This window comes from Musa acuminata, chromosome BXJ1-11, assembly GCF_036884655.1.
Source record: "Musa acuminata AAA Group cultivar baxijiao chromosome BXJ1-11, Cavendish_Baxijiao_AAA, whole genome shotgun sequence".
In the NCBI taxonomy this organism is placed as follows: domain Eukaryota; kingdom Viridiplantae; phylum Streptophyta; class Magnoliopsida; order Zingiberales; family Musaceae; genus Musa; species Musa acuminata.
In genome coordinates, this window is record NC_088337.1 from 280,699 (window position 1) to 307,597 (window position 26,899).

A 26,899-nucleotide genomic window follows, 5' to 3' on the forward strand; every position below is an offset into this window, starting at 1 on the left:
GAATGCAAGTACCAGTGAGTCCTATGAGAGGGACTTGATCATGCAGAGGTATGATCAAAGCAGCTGGAGAGTTGGATTGCTCCAGAGCCCATATTCGCTTAAGGGAGCCCGGCAAGTCAGAGGACAAGGTCAAGTAAGCGAACGTTGCTACCAAATAAGTTAAGGAGAATAGAATCTGTGCAAACCCTATAACGTGATGGCAGAGGCCATGCATGGGAGTTGCAGTCTGTCTTTCCATCAACCAAAGGGAGTTGCTTGGAGAACATAGAGGTGTTGAAGCATGGGGTCGAAAAGGGTGAGGAAGCGACGATGAGTCCAGAGGGACTTAGCTACCCAAAATCAAGCATCAGTTAGAATGGAGGTGGACTCGGAGGAGTGTCACAGAGACATCTACTGATCGTGAAGAAAAGAGATGCAGATGCGAGTCGATGGATAGTAGGGCCATGGGTATGGCAGCGCCATTGTACCGCAGAGGCGGGACTTCCGTGAAAGTCATTGATCCCTTGCTCTCATGGAGGGAGAGCGCTTGGTCGTGAAAGGGGCCGAGGAAGTGGAGCATGCAGAGGCAAACTCCAAGTACTGAGACAAGGCTGAAGGGCAGAGGCCAAGGAACTTTGTAAGATCGGTGTCAATGAGCTTCTCATTAAGATAGCCGAAAGTGAAGGACTTCGGGTCATGCAAGAGTACACGACCAAGGAACGAAGCAGGCAGTACGCGGTGCTGTACCTTTGCTACTCAGTGGAGTAGACGGCAGGGTTGATGGAGAAAACGGTACAATCCCAGAGGCGACCAAATCTATTAGAGAATTACTCCAAGTTGGGGTGAAAACTTCCCGCATTCCAGAAGTTTGATGGTATTGAGAAGGTGAATCACAGTAGCTAACTCAATGCATGGATTGCAAACACTTCGAGTGCTTCAGAAGTGTAAGCAAAGAGCAGGCGAAAGCCAGTAACCAGCTTGATGCATGGAGTACAACCCTTGAGGAGGCGAGCGAAGTCAAGTAACCATTGCCTTATCAACTCTTAAGAGAATGGGCGAAACCGAGCACCCCAATCCTCTTATCTATCCAGTAGAGGAGCTCTGCATAGGTTCAAAGACCCTTCGAAGATATTAGAAGACAATAGTTGTCGAATCCTCACCAATGGTGATCAGTGTTACTAAGAGTAGATTATCCGCTTTATTTTCCAATAGAAGGCTAATCGAAAGCGGAAGTGATGCGAATCTACTTGGAAGTGACAACTAAGTGAAAGAAGAGTCAATGGACAAATTTTGTGGAGGAAGGACCCAAAACTTCAAAAGTTTGCGAGGCGATGCTCGTTAAGGCTCCAACAAGCATCCACCCAGTTCAAGCAGCATGAGGCATTTGAGAGACTGGCGCATAGTAAGGATGGTTTTTTCCTTCATCTGGAGGATCCGTAGGAACCGACAGAGATCAATACAACTCAGCCAACCCCATATTAGAGTTAGAGTCATTGGCGAGTTGAAGTAGCATGGCGGATTAAAGGTTCAACTACTCAAAAACAGCAGCGGAGAGCAGTTGAGAGCCAAGAGGCGTATTGCAGCTGGAGCAGAATATTGAAGACTCAGCAAAGGCGAGGAGTTGCATTGTCGGCAAAGGCTTCGACGAGGACGTCAAAGGAATAAGTGGGGGAGAATATCACGGACAAACTTCTAAACAGGATGTTTGATGTAATGCTTATGTATGTCCGTGTCTTTTAGTATGTTCATGCTTTCCACAACATGTAGAGGGACGGTCGAATGCTTAATAGTCCCATTTTAGTTGGGTTTGGTGACCGCTTTATGCTTGTAAATAAAGGTTGTGTCATGTGGACACTTGTGAAAGATTTTCAGTCTGTAGTGGACCATTTTGACCTTTTGTTGTGCAACTGTTCAAAGCTTGTAAAGTCTGTTTGTAATTTGCATTGTTTATGAAGTGTTTCATGAAATGTTTGCTTGTGGATCCCGAGTGAGGCGCTTTCTCTAACCTGTTTTCTCTTTGATAGGTCCTAAGGGATCATGGGAGGTTTCGGGGAGACTGACCTTTGCGGATGGATACGCAAGGGTGCTACACGATTTGGGCAAAACTAGCTAAGTCCGTGACAATCCGCTGGCCCCTTCCCCCTCCTCTCCGCCTCTATGCAGCAACCTAGCTCTCCCCATCCCTCTCCTCTTCTTCCTTCTCCATGCCTAGTGCCTTTGACAACACCGGCTCTGATTCTCAAACTTGTTTGCTCCACCAACTACACCCATATCGACAAGACATGCCATGGTTACTGGAATGGAAGGTGCCCAACTTGATCAAAATGACTAGATCATTGGAAATTGATTGATACTTTGTCAAATTTGGCTGATTTGGGTTGATTGTTGATGATTTAACTGACTCCTAGCTAATCGATAGGAAGGGAAAAAGAAAGAGGTGTACGTTGACTCCACTTAGAGAAGAAGACAAAAAGAGGAGGCAAAAAGGGAGAAAAATGCCTCTGTTTCCATGCTGTTGTTGTCTTATTAGCATCACTGCTATGCCGTTGTCATGGCATGTCATCACCATTGCCACTTCATCTTGGCCACACCGCTCCACCCAACCTTGGTCTCATGTGCACCTGCGTGTGGGATACAAAGATTGTATTTGCATCCCAGATTTGAAATCCTAGTTAACCAATGGGTATGGTTTCCTTCCATGAGCCCCAAGATTGTATGTGAATCCCAGATTTGAAATCTTAGTTAAAGAATTGGTATAATTTCCTACAATGAGCTTTCTAAATATTTTACATTGTAATTGCTCGGATCTTGGTTGTTCACTTGTGAGAAGATCAGAGGAGAGAGAGGAGAAGAGGAAAAATAAAGAAATAATTGGGAAAAAAGAAAAAAGAAGGTAAGAATTTAACAAACCAAAACTTTTAATATAATTATTTGTTCATTTAGCAATAAAACCATTATCTTAAACGTAGTTATATAGATAATTAAATTCTTACAAAAATAGAAGATAGTTTTAAATCTTACATTTTTTAAAATACTAGATACATAATGATAATATTTTGAGATGACACTTAACTAGTCAACCATATAGATCTTAAATACAAAACTTCAAATTCATATCCCCATGTCCATATACTTTCTTTTATGTTGTATCATATCCGTAAGGTTTGGTCGTTACCCATTGTTCCATACCTGGGCCAAAGCAAAATGGTGACTAGCATGGATCATTTTTTATTACATTGTGAAAAATACTGTGCTGTTTGTGAATTTCTTGATATTTACTATAATTTGTCTATAGTGGTGCTCATAATTGCTAAGTTGATTTAATAATTATTGAAGTCAGTCACTTTGAGTTTCATTTCATCTATGCTGTTATTATTAGTATCATAAAATGAAAGTATAAGTTACAATAATGCCCAAATGAGAACCTTCTAATCAAGTCTTTGAAATTTGTGATATTTAGCACTGAATCAGTATGACTCTTTTAGTTGAAAGAACTACTAAAACAGTTAGTAATAAACGTGTCTTATTAGCATTTACAATCTATAAAATTATTTAATTTAATGGATGATGATGAAATTTTGCAACAATTATTATTCGTGGTATGTAGTGGCTGCATTGTATTGTCAAAGGTGTTGGGCCAAAATGCCTGAGGTGCTAGGTGTTCACTCGAAGGAAGTGAGCCTATAGCCAATATAAAATTATAAAAAATATAATCAGAAAATAAATCCATTAAAATAAAACTAATATAGTGACAATCATCAAGGATAAGGATAATCATAAAAAATGTGAGATATTACCTATGGTTGTCATGATTCAAGATTCTAAAACTGCAATGAAAATCTAGTAATCATTACAATTCATAAACTATTGTTAACAAGATCTAACATTACTCTTATTGACAAGAGTTAACTATTATTAACAAGAATTAATGGAGAGATAAAAATCAAGAGTGAGGTATTTCGGTGGACTGTAAAGCCAACGAGGAGGAGAGATGCAGTGGCGAAGAAGAGCACTGAAGCCCCTTTGAATTCAAAGGCAACAAAATCCAAAAGCAGAGAGGAGTAGAGGAAGATGCTATCGTGAAGAGGAGGCGGCAGTCGGAGAGGGGTGCTATAACTCATGATAGGGGAACTGAGAATAGGTTGTCTGGTGAGTGCAATGGGGGCTTTGTGATGTCAACTATCAGGTGGAGAGCTTGCGATTCAGTGGCGAAGCATGAGGTGGAAGAAAGTGGGGGGCGGGCTACTGATAACAAGTTGTCGACCTCGCCTTGCCCCACTCGAGTGACTAGGGTAGCTCGTGTACTCATTAGCTTCATTGGATTGCAAAACAAAAAGGCCAGGTTATAGCATTGTTGACCATGTCCTCGTTATTTGTGCATCCAAAGTAACAAACTTTATACAAAGATCATTTTAATGATCAATGATTTCAATTTTGATCGGTGCTGTATGAACTTAGTGGTAGTTTTAGTTATTGGTAATTTTAGTTACTAGTTTGACCGACCGCCAAGACACAGACCAAGCCAATTTGGATCGATTCATACCCTGTGTCGGTGTACCACTCTGTATACTTGGTTTACTGATCTTATCGATAGGAAATTTTCTATTATCGACCGGTATTGACACCAATCAATAATGGTTGGATTTGGGCCAAATGACCCAGTTCAACATTTGGATGTTGGTTGGGGGGTAGTTGGGAGTATACTTAAACACCCCCTCACTCATTTCTCCTCTTTCACTGTTGGTCATTGAGTCATGTCGTTCATCTTGGTGGAAGGAGCACCACAAGGGTCTCGATAGTGGACTTGTACCGGTCCTAATTTGGGCATGCATTTCTCTTTGTTTTACATCTCATTTGGTATTTTGTAGACCTAATTCATTTAATAATCATCTAATTTGATTCATCAGGGAAGGCTTTCTGTAAGCTAGACATGAAGGCTTCAGTGACATCGAAGTTAAATCGGTTATCAATGCAATAGCAAGTCTCAACTCTCCATCAAAGAAAGTCTCAGTTTGTATTGCCTCTCTAGATGAGGGATTTTCAATAATCTGTCTCATTTTTCCAAAAGATCTTGATTTGATTGTATATAACCATAAATGGGAAGAAATTAGAATCAAATAAGTACCGTAATTAAGTATATAATCCAAAATTTTGGATTGGACTGACTTGGTACACCGGTATGGACTGGTACTGTACTGATCGGCCCATTAACCAGTGCATTGGTACCATTGAGATTGCATACCTTACTAATGATTATAATGATAGCTATGACATCCACCATTACAAATAATGATGATACTTGCACTATATTCTTAACAGTTTCTTCTGCTTACATATAACTTGAATGTTTAAACTTTTGTTTACTTTATTGCAGGTATAAAGGGAGTGTACACTTCAAAGACAATAGAACATGGTATGAAATTCTACCATGAATTTTCACGTCAGTGGACATTGAGGTGATTATTTGTTTTCTTGTTGAAGATATATCTATGGATAAAAGTATATATGGTGCTTATGATATTGCCTTGCCAACTGAGCTGTTTGTTAGTTCCGAGTGCGTGGATTGGTTGTTGTCCTTGCTGTTGTTACTCGAGTTATATTCTTTAATGGTTTATGCACATCAAATTTTCTTTTTGATTGTGAATGTTGAAAAAATGTAATTCAGGTACGTACTAAGCCACCCAAGGACCATCAGGCTTGGTGTCTCGAGTATCTGCTCCGTATAGAATTTGCTTCTTTTGCAAACCAACTACAACAACCACTAGTTGCAAGCTGCAACACCACTGAAGTTATGTTTACTTTTAGGATCCAATCTTAGAAACTAATTTTTTTTAAAAGCATACTTGTATTGGCAGTATCAATGATTGAGAGTTAAAACCCAGTTATAAATGTGGGATAGTAATTGGCAAAACTCAGAATTAGTGTAAGATTGATTAGTGCTGACTGCAATGACTTGTGCTTGATCTGAACCAGGTCAGGACCTAACTAATCACGGTTGAGATTAGTTGAGAACTAGTCAAAAGTGGCCTAGAATTAACCAGGCTACTTCACTTATTTGGAACTGGTATAGAATCAATTGACTGGTTGGATATGGGCACATTCTGCTTTGTTTTAGTCATAGATGAATCTGGCATCTTCTGGGAGCTGAGGGCTTTAGTATTGGACTCAGTGATTTAAAAAGCCTTAGACGCCAAAAGGCGTCAAGGTCCAAAAACGTCCGAGGTGCTAGGCGCTCGCCCGAGCGAAGCGAGGCGCAAAAATATAAAAATATATAATATAATTAATAAATATAATTATTTAAAATTTTAAATACAAATATGCTATTAAATTAAGAAAATCTAAGATATAAAATTAACAGTATTAAGAAACCTAACAATAATTTCAAATAAATAAAAATTAACAGTATTAAAATCAAAATAATATATTATTAATCTATTAACAATATTGAAAATTAATTATTTTAAATAAACTTAGTAGTATTAACAGTATACAATATACGTATACTGTTAAAAGGAAGTGTAAAGGGTTGTTGAGCCTACTGACTGAGAAAAGAGGAAGCGACAACGGCGAGTGGCGAGCGGCAATGGCATCGGCGAGCAGTGGGAGGCGTGAGCGACGAAAGAGACATCGACAGCGGTGAGTAGCGGCAGCGGGAGGCGCGAGCGGCGACAGCGGCAACGTTTGTGAGCAGCGACAGCGGCGAGCAGTGGCAGTGGGAGCAGGAGCGGCGATAGAGGCAGCGTTTGCGAGCAGCGACAGCGGCGAGCAACGGGAGGCGCGAGCGGTGACAGAGGCAACGTTTGTGAGCAGCGACAGCGGCGAGCAGCGGCAGCGGGAGCGGTGACAGTGGTGAGCGTCGACAACGGAAGCGTTTGCGAGCAGCGAGATCGGGATCGGGAGCGGCAGCGGCGAGGTTTAGGGTTGGGTTCTCTCTTATATCGATTTTAGTTGGTTCGATTGAACCAACTAACCATCATAGACCGAACCGGGACCGAACCAGACCTAAAATCCTGGTTCGATCGCCTTGGTTAACCCGGGCGCTCGCCCGAAGCGCCCAGCTATCACGGCCTTAGCTGGAATTGCCTAAGGCGTGAGGCACCCTTGCGGCTAAGACGCGAACTTAGCTTGCGTTGCCTAAGTCGCGCTTCGCCCTTGCGATATTGCTCCGCAAAGATCAGCCCACTTGCAACCTCTCACAGGTCCCGAAGGACCTGTAAAAGAGAAAGTTGATTAGTTCGAAAGAACGAGCAACGAACAAGTCCCGACGTCTCGCGAAAAGAAGCTTTACAAGCAATTCAGCGAGCGCCTTGCGTGCACAAGAGAAAAGAGGGAGAGGGCAAAAACAAGGGCTTTTTGAAGGTTGAACGAATAGCTGTAAACCCACAAACAATTGCTCACTGAGTCCCGGGCGCGACAACAAGTTCCCGTCAAGGCAACGTGCGAACTTGCGAAGGAGTGTTCAACGCCCGATACTATAACGAAGCCCCATCCAGCCCTGTGCCACCCGGGGGGTTCCAAGGGGCTGAGATGGCTGACGTTTTGGTGAGCGGAGGCAGATTCCAAAAATCAGCCCGCGGCACACGAAAACGGAGCTGTTTTGGGCTGTTTTGGGGCTGTTTTGCTCGGTTCGGTGAGCGGTCGTTTTGTAACGCTACAGCTTGTTTCACATTATTACATTTTTACAAGCAAAATGACCCAAAACCAAGACAAAACATGCTGTCAAGCTGCTGTACATGTAGGTGTGAGCGACAAACGGTTCGTTGAACGGAGTTGTTGCGGGTGCGCGACAACTGTTCGTGACACAACGCTTGGGCTCGGGCGAGCGCCTAGGCAGTGCCTGTTTGAAGCACGTCGCCTGAGAGATTAGCGAGGCGCTCGGGCCTCGCCTCGCCTCGCCTGAGCGCCTAGGCGAGCGCCTAAGCGGCTTTTTAAATCACTGATTGGACTCACATTGTAGATATCCCTCTGTGAGCCATGTCAAATATGCACATGCATTTGAGGTTGTTAGTAGCTGACCTGGGCATCCCTTTCTTCTATGGCGGATGTGTTTGTTGATGTTGCTGGGACCATCACAACTATGTAGGTAGGCAACATAAACTGCTCTACAACGAGAATCAGTTGCTTGTCATTGCCCAGTGGTTGTTTCTTACTCAGGTTGATTTGGTTAGTCAAAACTAAGAGCAACTTTTATGACTCTTTTATTGGTTGAGAGTTCTTTTTGCGATGTGGGTTGCTCCTACGGAAAAAAAAAAGACTGAAGGTGTAGAACTTGGTCATTGATTATTATTTTACAACTAACATCAATTTCACTATGAGATACAAATTATGCCACCTTTAATTTCTTAGTCGAGGAAGGTGATAAGGGTTTTGGTCATGTCAGTTTTCGTTTTCATTGTGCATTTGTGAATGCTGTCATTTGCCTTATGCTTTAAGTTAACCATTTTAATATTTTCTGTGCTCTTTTGTAGTTATGAAATTACTTGCAATCTGACTACTGATATTTCTTTTATTTTATTACAGTGACCGTGCTGCATTTGTTCGGATTTTGGCTTCTGTTTTGTTATCTGATTCATTTGGACGAGCTGGGCTAATGGCTCTTGCCTTGTGTATGGCTTCAGCTGCTTGTCATTCTGATACACACAGTGGAAGTCGACTATGCTTGGATGCAGAACTAAAATCTACTCAAAGTGGGTTTTTGCCCTGCAGTTCTGCTGATTTGTTGGACTCTCTGGGAATTATTATTGAGAGGAGTAAACAACATTTCAATCCAAACTATCGTCTTAAAGGTCTGCGATCCTACATAGCTTAATGTCAGTGTTGAATTAGATGTCATAGATTTAAGAGAATATTTGTAGAGCCATAATATTTATATATCTTTCTTGCTTTGTTGTTCAGTTTGTGCACATGTTCTAAAAGCTGCATCATCGCTGATAAACATTGTGGAGGTTCAACTTGATCTGCTGCTGCATTTTATATCAACGGTGCCTCGAGAGTTCACTGATCATTCTGGTACAAGTTCTCATCAACTTGGAATTGTATATTTATGCTGTAACTAGTTGTCTAGTTCTTCTTTAAGGTCATTAAATTAAGTATTCAAATTCATATTTGTGGTTTATTTATTTTTGTGTTTGTTGACATGTCCAGAATTCAATTTCTTGTTCCTAAAATTTGGTTATATTTACCATTTTTGTTTCTTTGTTCGATGTTGTTTGTTCATATCCTTTTTTGAAGATCATTTCTTGGGACATACATTATACATCCATCGAGAGAAGACCATGTTGGTGCTTTATGTAAACCTTTGTTTTTCCAGGCCTTTTATTTTGATCCTTTGGTGTCCTCTTCTTGGTTTCTTGAATCTTAGATGCATTTTCTTTGTAAAGCTCATACGTATTTACCCTGGCTGTTCTGTTCTTGTTCATGGTGGTTATCAGTTACATGGTTCACTTTGTTGTTATGGTTGGTTCCATTTTTCTCTTTGCATCCATTCATAGGGATCTTATCTAGGTTGCTGGGTACTTTTACAGGGTACTTAAGTTTTTTCTATCATGTAGGATCCCTAAGAGTGATGGTGCGACAATGGCTTATGCAATCTGGTGGTACCAACTTACATTCTAGTGATGCCCATTTACATGTTCTGAATAATCTTATCAACTTTCCTTCAAGCTTCATCATGCAGACACAGACATCTGCCTCAGTTGCTTTTGATGATGAAGATGTAGATTTATGGGGAAGAGAGGCACAAAGGTGGGCAAGAGTGCTTTTCCTTGTAATCACAGAGGAGAAACATATGGAAGCTGTATTCATGGTTTGCTTTCTTTCTTGACATTTTTTACCAGTCTATAATTATTCTGGTTTCTTTTGTGCATCTAAATACTTTTTTCATTAATAAATATATTGGAAGTTTCAATTATCTACTCTGTTCCTTGCTTTTTTTGTAATTTCTTGTGATATATCATGTTATTCAGTTTCATATTTTGTGAGGAAGACAACATGTCTTAGCATACTGCAGTTGCTTTTGATTCTGTTATTACCACAAGGAATTTGTTACAACTATGCTGGTAACAATTCCCAAAAGGGTTTTCAATATCATTAGTTTTATGATCATAGTTCTTATTCTTATCTATCTTTCGAAAGCATAGGAAATTCGATCATTTTCTAGGCCCAAGCCAAGATGAAGCAATGGATACAATCTTTGTTACTTGAGAGCAAGAATAAAAAGTCCAGTTGGATGAATCCATATTGACTAGAAAGCCAGTAACCCTATCGAATTGGGTTGTTGCTTGGTATGTTACTGAGTGATAAGCTTACCACAGTTTCCATATCATTTTTAAAATTATTTTGACTGGTTTTGATAGTTATCTTTGTATTTTCTTTTTTAGCTTTCCTTGTATGCGCCTCCTCTCTATTCCTTTCTTTCACTCTTTGTATCTCTCACATCCTCCCCATTGCCTCATCGCCATTACTCTGTTGCCTCGTCATCATTCTACTGTGTCACTACCCTAGCTCCACATTCTTGTTGCTATCACCACTCCGCTATCTTGTTGCTTCACTAATTTTGCTTCGTTTTCTCACCACTTCATTACCGCCATCACCTTAGCGCTTTGCTATGGCTGCTCCGCCACCTCACATGTGTTGCTCGCTATGTTGCCAGGTCATCACAGACGCCTTCACCTCGATCCTTTGTTATGCCTCTTACATCCTTCTCCATGTCAACTTGTCTTCCTCAGCCTCCTTTTCTCCTCCACCTTTTCCTCGCTCGTCATCAGTTCTCTTTTTCCTCTTCTCTCTTCTCTCACTTATTCTCTTTGTTTGGAAGGTACCAATCCATGCTGTGTATCAATATGTTGGTCGGTCATACTAGTTTCATGCTGGTCTAGTTATTTACCAGTAGGACATTACACCAAAATTTTAAACTTTGCTTAAGAACATATAATATTTTTATTTTATTTTTGGTATTAGATATTCAACTATGAATTGTAGTCTTTATTGTCTTGAAGAACTTGGTTATTAGAGCAACCAGCTTCTTTAGTTTTGACCATGGTTTAAAAAACTGTCCATACCAATCAGTACTAGCTGGTATTTATGTCCTACCATCAACCGGGACATGGTTCACCTAGAGCAATCTGTTATAGGCTGTATTGTCTGATAAGTTTTCCATACCTGACTTATGTGGTGGTAAAATCAAAACTGAAGGTATCAAGCAGTTAGCTCCGCTACTATTATCTTTCTCTTCTAAATTTGTGATAACTATCACAATTGTCAATTCTTTTTTCTCCTTCCTCTTTCTGTTGCTCTGCCTCTTTTTCTCTCTTTAGCTCTTTCTTCTCCTTTGCCTCCTTGCTATGTCACCACTGCATCCTCCTCTTCCTCTTCTTTTTCTTTGTCCTCCTTTTCCCCTCTTCTCTTTCTCTTTTGTTCGATTCTACTCTCCGTCCATAGCTAGATTCCTACCAGTTGGCAGTTGGCATAGGGGCATTACCCTAACTGCATGGTCTACACAAGGACCATATGGTATCAGATTGAGATTTGGAACCTTAGTTTTTATTGTCTATAAGATGACCTTTTTTGAAGGTATAATTTGTCGAATCAACTATCAAGAGTGTTTGATGTGTGTACCTTTTAAGCAGATTGCTACTACCCATGGCTAGATTCCTAGCAGTTAGAAGTTGGCAGTTGGCAGTTGGCATGGGGGCATTACCGTTACTGCACTGGTCTACCCAAGAACCATTTTGGTACCAGATTGATATTTGAAACCTTAATTTTGATTGTCTATGACATGAACTTTTCGAAGGTACAACTTGTTGCATCAACTATCAAGGGTGTTGGATGTGAGAGCCTCTTAGGCTATGAGATTGGTCTTGACAGCATACTGATGATTTGACATTTGTAATGACCAAAATTGGAGCACTTTTAGATTACCAGTAGTGTTGGTTGTGATTGCAAAATGCTTGAAATACAGTTTAATTTCATGTTGGAGTGGTATGTTCGTTTGGTGCAGTTGCTCTGTTGGCACTTCTTTTGAACCTGCACGAGGTTCAAGCTGTTGGCCAAGATCTCCTTTTCTCCTAGGTTTCACCAAATGATCATGGGATTGCATCCTTATCAGTCCTAGTCCCTAGTTTATGGTATGATATTGGAATTTTATGATTTTTTTAATCCTTTGTCATCCTGAACATTTCATTTTAGTTTCTACCATCTTAGATCACTGCAAGCATATTAGGGAAAGCCAAGAAATTTGAAGGGCAATTTAATGGACACGTTCATTATTTATAACAAAGAGGAGGAGGTTGACGGATAACAGGAATCTGATCTTGCCAAGAGTATATGAGAATCCAATTTAGTAAGCAGTGGGTGTTTTCTGCTGTCTATATTATATGGGTTGTCAATCGTTAGAAGCATGAGACTGTTTATGAATAGATCGCCTTTAGGAAATATTATTTTCTTCTCTCTGAAATTTTAATCAGGATAATACTTTTCATATAAATGAAAAATTGACATATAGGTTATGATTTTTTTTGCTTTTTTCATGTGCTGTATGAGCCACACTCATGTCCATATTCAATGTGAGAAGAACAGAAATATTTGATTGATAGTGGGTTGGGTGATATTTTTTGTTTTCTACAATGTGAGTTCATTCTATGATCCCATGGTGCCAACTTAGCAAGAAGTTCTTGCAATCGTTTACCATTAATTTTACTTTTATAACTTAAGTTTTCATCTTCAATTTTCTTGTTGAGCTTTCTAACTTCATGCTGGGTCTGATGCTGGTTTTATTTATGGAAATAATTTATATTTCTGAACTGTTACTAGTAAAAGGTTGACAGCATGTGTATAACTATCAATTATTATAGATTCTTTCCTTTGCTTGTCTTGCATATTAGCTTCAAAAATATAGGTTTATATATGATACTCTTGGTTTTTCCTTGTTTGATGCTGAAAGCAATATGGATTTCTATTTGTTTATTGTTACAAGAGGCATCGGCTTGTGTTCACAAGACATTAATCTATTATCCCCTGCCATCAGAAATAGTTTCATAGTTCATTGCTCCAGTTGCATCTTAACTTCTAGAAACTTTGTTGAGATCCTCCATTTGGATCCTGCTCCTGAACTTGAGCTACAACTATTCTCCTACTACATGCAATTTGTCACTATTATTTTGGTATATGCTGTTTGATTTCTGTTGTTATTCGACAACAAACATAGGAACATCGGTAGATTGATAGTCTGTGAGGTGCTTACCTTTGATTCTTGCAGTTTCTACAAAAGTGCAGCAGTTGTCTTTGCAAGTGGGACTCATGTAAGGAATGGGTTCCTATCAAGTTTCTTATTCTCATTTTTGCCTTGGTTGAAGAGCTTCAAGTTGGACGTAGGGACACTGGATATTCCTCCACAGCTAGATTTCAAATAGATTCTGGAATATTGGATCATTTCTCTTCATTGATGATTTCCATATGTGACAAATCCACTGAAACATTTCTTCCTTTATTGGTAAAGTTGCCAAGCCTCCAGTCAGTAGTTTTCTTATCTTATCTTTGGATTCTAATGGAAGGTGCTTTGTAAATTGTTTTGTAGGAAGAACTTGTCTCTTATGCTAAGTTAGTATCACCAACATTCTGGTCACATCCTGTAGTGAAAGACATGCAATTACCTTTCTCTGTCAAAGGGAAGCTTGGAGGTCCAAGTCAGAGGCGATTACCATCTGTAATGATTTCTAGGGTTCTGCAAGCTGTAAGTGTTTTTGGATACATTTGGTTGCAATCCTTGTACTATGATATACTTAGACATTGATGTCTGTTGAATAATGTAAATGGCTACATGATCCTTGGTGGTGACCAATCAGCCTATAGGCCTAGGTGGAATGCTTATGCAGCTAAGCTAGTACAAAGTGATATTTATACCAATGACATATACTAATATTATGATAAAATTTTTGTTTATAATGATATCACATAATACTATTCACAAAGGTATTATCTCTGGATCAGTTCATATGAATACATAAAATAATACAATATGCTGTTGGTAATGGCATTATAAGAGCTTGAAATGTACATGAGGGAACTTGAGGGCAACTAACAATATTGACAAAATTGGTCTTTTCTTATGTAGAATGTAAGTTGTCTAGAGGAGCAGATAAATTTAGAATCTCATCAAAATTAGCACTAGCGTATGCTAAGATAATTATCTGATTGTATTTATGGTTTAGCTATCAGGTGTCGTATTTTGATATTTCTAGAAGGCTATGGCATAGCAACTGAAAACATATTAGAATATATATGACACTATATATTTGTTCAATTTGACTGGATGCATTCAATGTAAGGTAATACTAATAGCAACTAGGGGATTGCCTGGGAGAAAAAAAACCTTTACCCCTTCTAGGCTTAGGCATAAGTAATGATCAATATTGCTACCTACTAGCTGAATAACTTGTACAGAGTGGCTTCCGTTAATGCTTAAGACGAAGATACCATTACCAACACTTATGCCTGTCCAGTGCTTCCTAATTTCTAGATATGGAAATTATTGGGGCATCAAGGGCACACCACTTTCAGGTGATAGTGTCCTTGCCATTGCACCATGAACAGCTCTGACTTATCTAGTGCTTTGGACTACTACAACTTGTTATTTTAGGCAACAAGATACTAGGTAAAGATAAACTATTATATATGAATTTAGTTGTTTATTATTGAGAACTTGGATTTACATATTTTGAGTCATCAGTAAGTCTCTATATACAAGTCATTTGTTGAACATATTATGTTTGGATCATTATAAAGGTATCAACGAAAGATATCTTTAGGCTCTTAAGAGAGCTAAGATTTTTCAAGATGTATTTACTCATGCATATTGAGATTGCAGTCTTTGGGGTTTATCTGCATTTACAATGAGATTTTTCAAATAGTATTTTATGCTAAATATAGTACCATCATGAAGATGGTAGGATTTAGCAAGGGAAGATTGTGATGCTGGGGAAATTTTAAAAAATCCATATAATTTCTTTGGTCACCTATTACTAATAATTTGTGCTTAAGAGTTTTGTTCATGTTTGGAAGCCAGTTTCGACAAGTGACATGAACCTGAGGTTATAGGTGGTGGGGGTTTTCCATGTACACTTCGAGCTTTCACCTACCAAAGAAATGGAGAGTATTGTATGACATAAATAGAGTGAGCTGCAAGATCTTATTTTGCCAGAAAGATCTGATGTAAAGGATTCTTGGATGGATACATTTTGATTATAAAATAGCAAGAACAAATGAGAAGATAAAAACAAGAAAGAAAAGAAATGAGGAGAAGAGAAGAGAAGAGAAGAGAAAGAAACAGGAAGAAAGACAAGAGATATCTAAATAGATTAAATTTATTCAATAAATCTTGTTAGTTTTAAAATAAAATAAGAAGTTGTCAAATGAATTGTAAACTAATTATTAAAATATAATATTATTAGCTAAAAGATAAAAAAAATTATATGACTATTTTTATCTATTTATTTTTGTTATACTAAACTTTATTTCCATACCTATATTTTTTATTTGGACTCTTAATTTATAAGACCTCATCCCTATTTTTAAGAGATGACCACTTTGGACCCGTGATCTGTGTGTCGCACATGATCTTTTGTAATTGTCACCCCTACATTTAGTTAGTGAAGGCATCTTAGTTCATAGACCATTGCTGGAGTCAAGCAAGGCATACTGAGAAACACCACAGCAGCTTCTAATTAAAAATCTGTATGGACTCATGCTGTTATTTCGTAGGCTACATCAAACTTTTGGCCCAGGCTATCAAACTTATTCACTCTGTGAAACTTATATTTTTTTAGATTGAAGGAATATGTGACATGGATGAATTTCTAGAACAGCTTAATGTGTGAACCTCTTTACTATTTAAGGGACGAGTATATGTAGTTCTGGTGTCATTTATTTATTTTTATCTGCCTTTCTATTGGTTCTTGTACTTGTATCCGGCATGTGTTTTTATATTATCTCAAATAACATAATTTCATATTATACTTGCATACTAATTCTTTTTAGTTGCTTTTGATCTTGTTGCTTCTGTATGAACAGATTTTCTCTATCAGGACCGTTGCTTCTATTTCAACATGGTGTAATGATATGGCAAGAGGCAAAATTTCTGATTCTTCATTTATTTTTTTATGGAACTTTTCTTGGAAAGCTATCCGGTCTTCTACATATGACTCAGAGGCATGTTTACTTGCATGCAGAATATTTGTTTGACTTTTAAAAGTATTAATTGAATTTTACCAACTTACCTTTCTGGAAGGTGGTGCTCACTGATTATGAACATTACATTGAAATTCTTCTCCAAATGTAGGCTGGAGCAGAAATTTGTTTAGCTATGCATGAAGCATTAGCAAGCGTCTTCAAAGCCTTTTCTACCACTTTCACTAATTCCCATTTGGATTTTGTGATGGAATATAACAAGACATGGTTGCCAAATGAAGTGACACATTTGTTAGATCCTTTGGTTCTTAACTTCCTCCACAGTACTAACAATCTGCTTGCTAATGGTCAATTGACACGAAGCCGACGAGCAGTTTTAATGAATTGGAAGGTATTATTGGTCTGTGTTTTCTTTTGTTTGTATGCAACTTTATGATATTTTGTCTTTTTTTATATCTGATGCAAACATTTATAGTTTCTTATGACATATTGGGCATTCTGAGTGGGATCTTACTGATTCTTTGATTTAGTGGGTTTGCCTGGACTCTCTGCTGTCAATTCCTCTTAATGTCATTTCAAAGGGTCACTTAAACTCTGCAGACTCCTTATTTTCTGATTCAACTCTCAGAAGTGTATTTGTTGATATTGTGGAAAGGTAATGCTTCAGCTTACTTGTACATGTTTGCTGGAAATTGTCATTCTTTGTGAACACATTTGCAAAAGTTAATGCAGACTTCTTAAGTGGTCTGCTTGATCATCTAAACTAGAGTATTCTTGCTTTCTTTTTCTTGTTTGCATTTTTTTTCTTGATCAGATTAGTCTAGTATCTGGTACATATATCTTAATATTGTTGGACATGTCTCCTTAACAACATCGTTGGAGGTGATTACTAGATTTATCTAAAGCACTATGAAGACAATTTAAGAACATCAACTAAGCAGAAAACTTGGAGCATGTATTTTGAAAATTTCAACAATAGATTAGTTGTATCAGTACATGGAGCCGATCAATGATACTGATGGCTATATGTATTAGCATTAGCATTTCTAGTAGCAGTTCGACATCATATGTTTTTAGCTTCGTTTCATTGGTTTCCTTGAATAAGATCTTATATCAGGTTTCAAGAATGTATGCCTCTGTACCATATCTAGGGAGAACACCTACTATGTTATGTATCATATGACCTGCCAGTATGAGGTCCCACAATTCCTTTACTTTCTGAATATGGTTATTGAGTAGATTGTACCAACTTTTAGGATCTTTTTAAGTTTATTATACTCTTCAATAGTGAATTTATTTTTCAAGTTTTTGATTCAACAATCTTGAATTGATATTCAAGATTTCATTTAATCATGCTGTCAAAATAATTGAAGTCTTGGGTTGAATTAGAGTAGCATGCGGCCAATTGGGAAGACAACTAGGAGTGCCAACCCAAGCAAGTCCTAAAGGCATTAATACTCTCCAAGTCTTAAGGGCGTTAAGACTCTCCAAGTCCTCAAGGAAGACTCTTGGGTACCCCTCTACCTATAAAACCAGCCAGCCTAAGGAAGTCTACCAACCGAGAGCAAAAGTAGAAAAAAACAGAGTAGGTGCTATCGACTTCTTACGGTTGTAACCCTTTTTCCTTGAGTTTCAGCAGCTGAAGTTCTTCATCGAAGCTTCATCCAGTTGTAAGAAGCCTTTTATTGCTCTAATTTTGTTGCTTAGCCCCTTGTAGTTGGCACTTCAATTTACAAGCAATAGAGGTTTCTTTTGATTTTATGCTTGTTCCCTAGCGATATCTTTCTCCTTTGCCAAAACTTTCCATCCGAGAGGTGGTATTGGATCAATGAATTGTTGAACTTGAACCCCATACAGATTAGGTGGTATTAGAGCAACGATCTGATACAAGCAATAGAGGTTTCTTTTGATTTTATGCTTGTTCCCTGGCGATATCTTTCTCCTCTGCCAAAACTTTCTATCCAAGAGGTGGTAGTGGATTAACATATTGTCGAACTGGAACCCCATACGGATTAGTGGTATCAAATCAATAATCTTATGGTTGGTGCCAAAGAGTCAGGTGAAGAGCAACAAGAGTTGGAGTTTGAGCTGTGCTCACTCGGAGGAAAAACCATCGATGGGATGGCGGCCAACACCCCGATAATCTTGGTCGACCTTACTGTTTAGATGGTTGTATTAACCCAGCAAGTTGAGATCTTGATAGGTTGGATGCAAGTCTAAGCTAACCCTTCGACAACCAACAATTAAGCATAGAACATCGTAGCAATGCTTGTATTAGACATATAGAGAGATCAACTTGACACTTACCTTGATCTATATGATTAAAGGCAATGCTTGTGTGACTAAAGTTGACGAGATATGTGCTCGCATGATTGAAAGCCTATCTTTGAACCAATGACGATGAAGACGTGTATGGATACAATTCAAAAGGCTCATATGAGAATAATTCTATCCTATAGGGTATCTCGAATAAAGACGGTGGAAGTGATATTACTTACATTATGGGACCAAATCATGCAATAGTACACACCACCGAGTCTCGACCACAAGTAGGGTGTTCGGAATATCCCTTGACGATCATGATGAAGATGAAATGCACCACCGGCCTCCACGCCCAAATTAATATAGATCCGAGTCTGTTTAAAACCTATGATATCACAACAACAAGCGTGATAGTAGTGACCATCGAGAAAAAGAATCATATATGTGGTGAGAAGTCGTGGAATATGCCAAAGGGAACCACTCGAAGGTCCAAGAGAATTTCGAGGATAGTAAGACTTCATCCTTGAAACAAAGTGATCTTTTTTGTCAACATTATAAAATTGTAGGTCACTCGTGTTGAAAGGTTTACTTGAAACTCTTCCCAAAGAAGTGGTTGAAGAACAATTAAAGTTGGCAAATCGCGATCCTGACCACGATCGTAGGTGACGACTTCGTTGAACTTTCGTCGATTCTTTACATGGATCCGTCTATCGTTGATGACTAGATCAAAAGTTATTGACTCAAATCCGACCTTCGGTCCAAAGGTTCGAGAATATTTCTTCACCATAAAGATTGAAGTTAAGTGAGAAGTCGTTGATGCAATTTTCAATATTGCTGGCCAAAAGAACCTCATCTCAACGAGTTTAGTCAAGAAGCTTGGCCTAGAGACGACATCGTATCCACTCCCATATCCTTTTGAATGGATTCATGATGATGTGGAGATGCAGATTGATCAACAATCTAAGATATGCATTAGAACAAAGGAATTGATTGATGAGGTGATGTACAAAGTGGTTTTGCTTGACATATATCAGGTCATCCTTGGGAGCCCCTAGTTATGGGATCAAGATGTCGTTTACTTTCGTCAAGCCCAAAGGTATCCTCCAAAAGGATGGAAGTAAGTTCCTCGTTAATCGAGATTTGATTGGTTCGACGGAAGACTTGACATTTGTCAACTCGGTAAAGAGGATGGTGAACATATGTTGACTTTGGCATCCAAGAGATCAATGCCTTCCTACAACATTATGAAAGAGGAGAAACCAAAAGGGGCAACAATGAGCTTGAAGCCCCAAGAAGACAAAGAAAGTCCTTGACTCGACGATGATAAACTAGGATAACCCCATCAAAATGATGTGTAGACGACATGGCCAGGCATGACAACCCCTTGACCATATCAACAGACCAATGTAAAACCTCTAACCTACAGACGGAGAGAGAAAAAAGAAAGATTCATCAAGAGTTGAATCATTTAATTGGGAGAGCTGTGATTATGGACGATCTCAATGACACTCAATTGGAGTCTTGAACAAGCACCAAAGCTCACTCAACTTGGTCGAACTCGTGCCGACTCATCACTCAACTTCAAAGTCCAATTTGACCAACCCAAGTTGGCTCCTACTCAGTGACATCAACCCAAATCCCAAACCGAATAGGACTCAAATTAGAGCAGCATGTGACCAATTGAGAAGGCATAGTTAGGGGCACCGACCATAGCAAGTCTAAAGGCATAACAAGTCCTAAAAGTATTTGAAATCTCAAAGTCCTAAAAGGAGTAGGACTCTTGGGTGCCCCTGTACCTATAAAACCAAAGGGGCGCAAAACTAGCTAGGCCCTGAGGATGTTTTAAACCACGAGCAAGAGTAGAATAGGAGGTGTTGTCGAGTTCTTCCAGCCACAACCCCTTCCTCAATCTCCAATAGGTGAAGTATTTTATCGAAGCTTCGTCCAACTGTTGTGAGAAGTCCATGCTATTTGTTGTCTAAACCTTAGGAGGAGGTTCCAACGACAAGAGAGGAGGAGATCGAAATTGGCCGTAAGTTTCTTCTGATGAGAGTACTAGGGTGCTATCTAAGGCAACCTGCATTTTAATGCTTTTGTTCAAGTCTTTTAGTGCTCTTCTTTCCATTGCTTAGCCCCTTGTTGCCGACACTTTAATTTACAATCAATAGAGATTGTTTCTTTTCGGTTTTACACTTGTTCTCAACAGTGATTTAAACATGCGCTCGGGCGCTCGCCTAAGCGCTTAGGCGAGGCGAGGCGAAAGCGCCTCGTGTGCACACCAAGCGACGCGCTTCAATGAGGCGCTACCTGGGCAGTTCCACTTTCCTTCTGTTCTTCTTCTGGACTCTCTTCACCACTTCATCGGATCCTCCGTGGCCTTCCTCCCCTTCACCGCCACATGGTGCGTGCGGCTGTCCGCCACCACCTCTTCAGCACCTTCCAATCCAAGCAAACACAAAAAGATCTAATTCTAGGATCAATTTTAAAAAACCTGACCAAATACACATCAAACATTGATTTTTTACGGATCTCTCTATGCCTTGTAATCCATTGAGGCACCGCCGCACCTTGCTCGCACATCCCTCACAATGCATCACCACTTCCATGCCACCTTCTCTTCATCCTTTTCCCCATCAATTCCATCACCACTTCCATCGTTCTTTCCCTTCTCCTCCTCCTACTCCGGTCGCCACTCTTTCTTCCGGTCCTCTTCTAGCTGCTTCTCCTCTTGCTCAAGATTAGATATTTCTGCAATCATCAGCAAAAAACAATCGAAAACCAAAAAGAAATCCATAAAAAGAGTGATCTTGATACCTCACCCATGTCGCCCAAGGACTCTTCTGCTACTCCCTCTCAGTTGCAGTAAGTAGGAAGCAGTGAAGCAAATGACAAGGGAGCTTCTGAATTTTGTCTCCAAGCTCACCTGCATATTCCATCTTCAGGAATGCTACAAAATTTGTACTCAGAAAAAAACATATTGGTAATGCAAAGATCTATAAAGATCTATTCTTTCTGCTCATCAAAAAATCTGTATAACCATTTTCATGAGAAATGTGTTTGTGCAATGACATCTCACTCAAACACCAGAAATTCTGAATACAGAAACTATTTCAATAACTTTTCCCCAATTTCCTTTCTCAAATCAATGAGAGATTCCTTAGCATAAATCTTTGATATTTTCTCCCCAAGTATGAAGTTAATTTACAATAAAAAAATACTTCCATGATTGTAATTATGGATCTTCTTCAAGTAATGGAATAGACAGTTTCTTTTTCCCCAAAAAATTTACATTTGTATTCAGTAACCCTTTATACGGCAATCAAGATTCTTCAATAAAAAGCACTTAAGCAAACAGTAATGCTCATCCTAGAAGTTAATTTTGCCATGCTAAGATTATCCAAGAGGAACTCAAAATAGCTGGAGAGGTTAATCTCCCACTCTTCCCATTACTGCCTTTTATTAGCCCAAAATTTGTCATTTCTGGACTCTGGCAAGGATCTCTTTTAGTATAAATTGTTCCTATAGGTGAAGTAATTGTGGTCTTCAAGAAATCAATTAACTTCATTTCATTTCCTTTGGCAGGTGAGATTGAGAGATATAAGATTTCTTTCTGCTTATATACTTCTTATCCTACCAAGATTTGATGAGTTCTTGTCATTTCAATCATGTTGCTTTGCAGTATGTGCTTATATCTCTATAGGAACAACTTATTAGCAATACATTGCAAAGAATAGTTAGTTGTTAGGACCAAGGTTCGCTGTACCGTACCGTACCGGTGTTTCGACCCGGGCTCGGTATGGTACGGTATCGGTGTACCGGGCGGTCCATCAGGGCATACCGAGCGGTACACCCTTGTGTATCGAACAATTTTATACTTTTTTTCATACTGTAACAGTGCTACAGTATAATACTGTAGTATTGTAGCGGTACCGGATGGTCTGCGTACCGGTAACCTGTCGGACCGGTACATACCGCCCGGTACGGGAGGTACGCTTCGGTATGGCAGACCTTGGTTAGGACTATGATACATTATCATGCTACTTACATCAGAACACTAAGTTACCTTCTAGAAAGAAAATGGAAGCCAAGCAAATGAATGCTGCTATAATATCTCAACGTTATGCGATCAATGAGAGCAAACTTGTAATCTAAGTATGGATGTCAAGGTTCTTAAGGTTAAGAGTGATAAGTTCACAAGGCAATTCCACTAATTACTCTTACCTTCAGACAACAAGCACCATGATGGATGTCAAGATGCATTAAGGTTAAGATTACTGAGTTCATCAAGCATTTTTGCTAACTACGCACTGTCATTGGATCACTGAAAGCAAACTTGTACTCTCTATATAACAAGCACTTGTTGCTAGCTACAAGATAATTGCTTGAGTCTCATCATCTCCACTACAAGAACATGTAACCTTCCATCAACCATGCTTGGCTGCTGCCATGTCTACTGTCTTCGGTTCATAGTTTCTTGCCTCAAAAGCCACGCTTCACGCTCATGTGACCCCGAGGAACCCTAGCGTTGCTTTCGCCTTTGCCACCAACGCTTTTTGTCATTGCCTTTGCCACATACACAGCGGACCGAGCCTTCCTCTGTTGTCAATAGACGAGTCCAACGACCCCCGTAGCTTCCTTCCATTGTCGAGGGAGAGGACTGCAGATTCCTCCGCCATCGAAGGACGCCCTTTGGAGCTTCTGTCGCTGCTGTCCGTAGTTTTCGCCGTTGTCGTCGTTACTGTCTACAGCTTTTGCCGCTGTTGCTGTCCATAACTTTTGCCGAAGTCACTGCTACTGTCTGCAGCTTCTCTCGCTGCCACTACTGCTGTCCACAGCTTCCATCGTCGCAACTGTCCACAGCTTCCATCGTTGTCTTTTGCAGCGCTATCACAACTATCTTAAACTAATCATTCGTCGTTGCTACTATCTCCCACTATTACTATTAACATTGTTTTAGCCTCCCTTTAACTTTAAGTAATATACTGTTAATAGTATATTTTTTTTATTTAATATCATATTTTAATTTAAATAATTATATTATATATTTTTTATATTTTAATATTTTAGAGAATATTTTTTTCTCCCCCTCTAACTTAAGTAATATATTGTTAATAGTACATTTTTAATTTAATATCATATTTTTATTTAAATAATAATTATTTTTTAATTATATTTATATATTTATATATTTTAATATTTCAGAGTGTCTCACTTTGCTCGGGCGAGCGCCTAGTGCCTCGGGCGTTTTGAGACCTTGGCGTTTTTTCGCATTTAGTGCTTTTTAAATCATTGGTTCTCAAGCAATATTTTTCTCATCCGTCAAAACTTTTCATTCGAGAGATGGTATTGGATCGATGGATTATCGAACCCAACCCCCATACGGATCACTTGCTATGCACTGCCTGAAACGGTTTGGTTCATATGCCAATTGTTGAACAGACCAATACATATTGCTCATTTCGTAATGCATCGGGTAGTTTAACAAACATTGCTTTGAATTATTCGTACCCTTATCATATATGTGTTGATATGATATTTCTGGTATACTTTTGGTTAAATGTTAAATATTTTATCTTTAAAGACTTATTATGAAGACAGGATCACAAGGGGTTTCTTCTTGAAAGAACTTTGTTATTCTTCAATGTTGTATCTTTTTATTATGGACGAGATGGATAAATGATTATATAGTTATTTTTTATTGTTCATATTTCAATATCAAAATAGTAATATTAAAATAATAATCTTACTTTATAAATATCATAAGATATTAAGAAGTAACCACATATGTTATCACTGTACATCTACACCAGTCTTTACTGTATAGACATCTTGTATCCTTATCCATGTTTTGTAATATATTGAATGCACTGATACTCCCTTAGCAAATTTTATATTGTTCAGCAATCTCAAATGTCTTGGATGTGTGCTAGAATAAATTCAGTTCTTCTCTGCTGTCTTTGTTTGTATGCAGCCTTGAGAATGCTGGTGAAAGTTCTGTGTTACCTATGTTGAAATCCGTGAGGTTGGTTTTGGGACTTCTATGTTCAAATATGATGCCTCCAATTATCACCCCCCATGGAATCACTAGTGAGGTATTTTTTTCAACTATTTAATTCTGCAGATTTTTTTCCTTGAATTAGAGTATTCATATGCCTTCTATACAGCTAATGTGAAATTTCTTGTTCAAGAATTTCATGCTAGAGGCTGTTTATGTTTCATAAACTACGGATAGAATATTCCACCAAAGTGTAATGCTCTAGCGAAAAGAAGATAAGGTGTGTGTGTGTATTGAGGATAATACTTTTTTTATTTTGTTTAGAATGATGAGCAAAAAACCCTTGGATTCCAATCGAACTTCCTAAATAGGCATGATGGTAATGTATTTGTGGTCACAGATTAACAAGGGAAGGAAATAGGGAATCATTAATAGGCTGGGCTGATCCATTCAAGGTATACATTAATTTCCTTTCCTTGTTCCCTACTAGAGCCAGCATAGTTTTGTTATCTCCATTTTATGGTTGGTTTTGAAGGGTTGGCAAATACTTGTTCCTATGCTACAAATAGCAGTACAGTGCAATCATCACCTTAATGTTGTTTGTCTTCGGGTTCCTCTCCAAGTCTTAATCCTTCGATCTAGGCCCACATAATCTGAGCCACGTGAGGGTGCACTGGATATCACAGCTTCCCGAAGACCCTCTGAAAGGCTGTCTCAGACTTCTCTCAATCTTGTATTTAATGTTCTAGTTTCTCTCATTGAGTTGGCTAGCTGCTTGAGTTTGAAGTCAGGGACCTTGCATCTGAGGTTTAAACTGTTTGAAAACTGCTTGGATTTCCATAACTGTAATCTTGTAGAAAATACAATGGACCATTTGAATTGGTATTATTTCTTTGTCAAGTACTGCTGCTAGTTTGAGTGGCAGTAATTTTAGATTAGTGGATGATCTATGAGGAACATGATAGGGAACTGCAAGGTCTACTAATTACCACTTGCTTCTTTGTGCAGATGATGCTGCATTTGGCTCAGTCTTCCTGGATTTTACACATCAATTGCAACAAGCGTAGGGTTGCACCTATTGCCGCACTTATATCTGCTGTCTTGCATGAGTCATTGTTCAGTGACTTGAGCATGCATGAGATGGACGACAATAAGCCTGGCCCTATAAAGTGGGTTAGTGTTACTTTGTTTTGAAAATTTTTGCGCACTTTAAAATTTTTATTTTTTAAATAATATATTCTTGAGTTTCTACCTATAACAAGGATTCGATGAAGAACCATATCTTCAATAAATGATTATGGGTCATGCATATTAAAATTCCATGGATACAATGATACGTTTACTGATAACATCATAGAACATGTCGGCAGTTGGCTTCTTTTGTTGTTGTGCAGTATCTGCAAGTTTTCTGTATTGTTTCTACTAGCTCTGAAGAAACTGATACTGGAAATATGAAGTTTGCATAAATTTTGAACATTGATATAGAATGCATACTCAACTGATTTCAGGCTCTTAAATTTTATTAATTATTCAGTAAGTTTCAACTACATGACCAACGAGCCTTGTCCACCTCCACTTGTCAATGAAGCAGAATCCTTTTTTGTGGAGAAACTAATTTTATATTATGTCACTATGCTTACTAGAATTCCAAAAGAGTCAATTCATGGTAATTTGGATTTCAAGGATCTCTATTTGTTAATCTAGATGATCATCTGATCATATTGCAGGTAGCGATCATGTTTTCAATTTGCATTTGGAATTATTTTGCTACTTTGTGCACTTTTGTCTAAAGTATTTACCTAGAAATCTTGCTTCCTTGTATTCAGATGTCACTACTTTCCTGCTTATGATAATCCAAGCTATATTTCCGCTCTTTTCGTCTCTGATTGCTCCTTTGTCGTGCATGGCCTAGCTATGCATTTTAAGTTTCCTCTTATGATAAGAATTGTAAGGAACTAATCAAAGTAAAGATATGGTAGTTACTAGTTACTTTGACTGGGACAAATTTTCTTAGTCAAAAGAACTTTCATGTGATGAACTTCAAGTTCTAAAGCAATCTTCAAGTTCTAACAGTATTGACAATATGTTGAATTATTTATCTTTTTGATGAAAAATGTGTTGAATTTATTGAGATGCTGATAACATATCATTCAAATGATGCTTTTGAATTATATTTATGATTGAACTTGAACTTCATCCGCTTCATAACGTGACATTGATAAAAAACTTTATGATCATGCTTTATAATGTTCTCAGGAATTTCTAAGTGGTCTATTTTGAAATTTCTTAACTGATTTGGAATGTGTTAAATTTATTGAGAACCTGATCCAATTCAAATGGTGCTTCTGGATTATATTTACGATTGAACTTGAACATCAGTTGCCTCATGACATGAGTATGGTAAAAACCTTTATCATCATGTCTTATAATGTTCTCTAGAATTTCTAAGTGATCTTTTTTGAAATTTCATAAATGATTTGA

General features: G+C 38.5%; 1 protein-coding gene across 9 annotated transcripts in view; it reads left to right on the top strand.

Moving 5' to 3' along the window:
• LOC135596706 (uncharacterized) overlaps positions 1 to 26,899 on the top strand; it is a 48,097-nt gene that overhangs the window by 4,449 nt on the left and 16,749 nt on the right. For all 9 annotated transcript variants that reach the window (XR_010481014.1, XR_010481013.1, XM_065088788.1 and 6 more), the window contains 11 exons: positions 5,354 to 5,435; positions 8,500 to 8,765; positions 8,875 to 8,988; positions 9,531 to 9,784; positions 13,235 to 13,468; positions 13,553 to 13,708; positions 16,045 to 16,182; positions 16,313 to 16,552; positions 16,692 to 16,816; positions 24,395 to 24,515; positions 25,427 to 25,591. Coding sequence is in view for 7 of the 9 variants with exons in the window: in XM_065088788.1 (XP_064944860.1) it covers positions 5,354 to 5,435; positions 8,500 to 8,765; positions 8,875 to 8,988; positions 9,531 to 9,784; positions 13,235 to 13,468; positions 13,553 to 13,708; positions 16,045 to 16,182; positions 16,313 to 16,552; positions 16,692 to 16,816; positions 24,395 to 24,515; positions 25,427 to 25,591 (1,895 nt within the window). In the remaining 2 variants the exon portion in view is untranslated. The remainder of the gene's footprint in view (positions 1 to 5,353; positions 5,436 to 8,499; positions 8,766 to 8,874; positions 8,989 to 9,530; positions 9,785 to 13,234; positions 13,469 to 13,552; positions 13,709 to 16,044; positions 16,183 to 16,312; positions 16,553 to 16,691; positions 16,817 to 24,394; positions 24,516 to 25,426; positions 25,592 to 26,899) is intronic.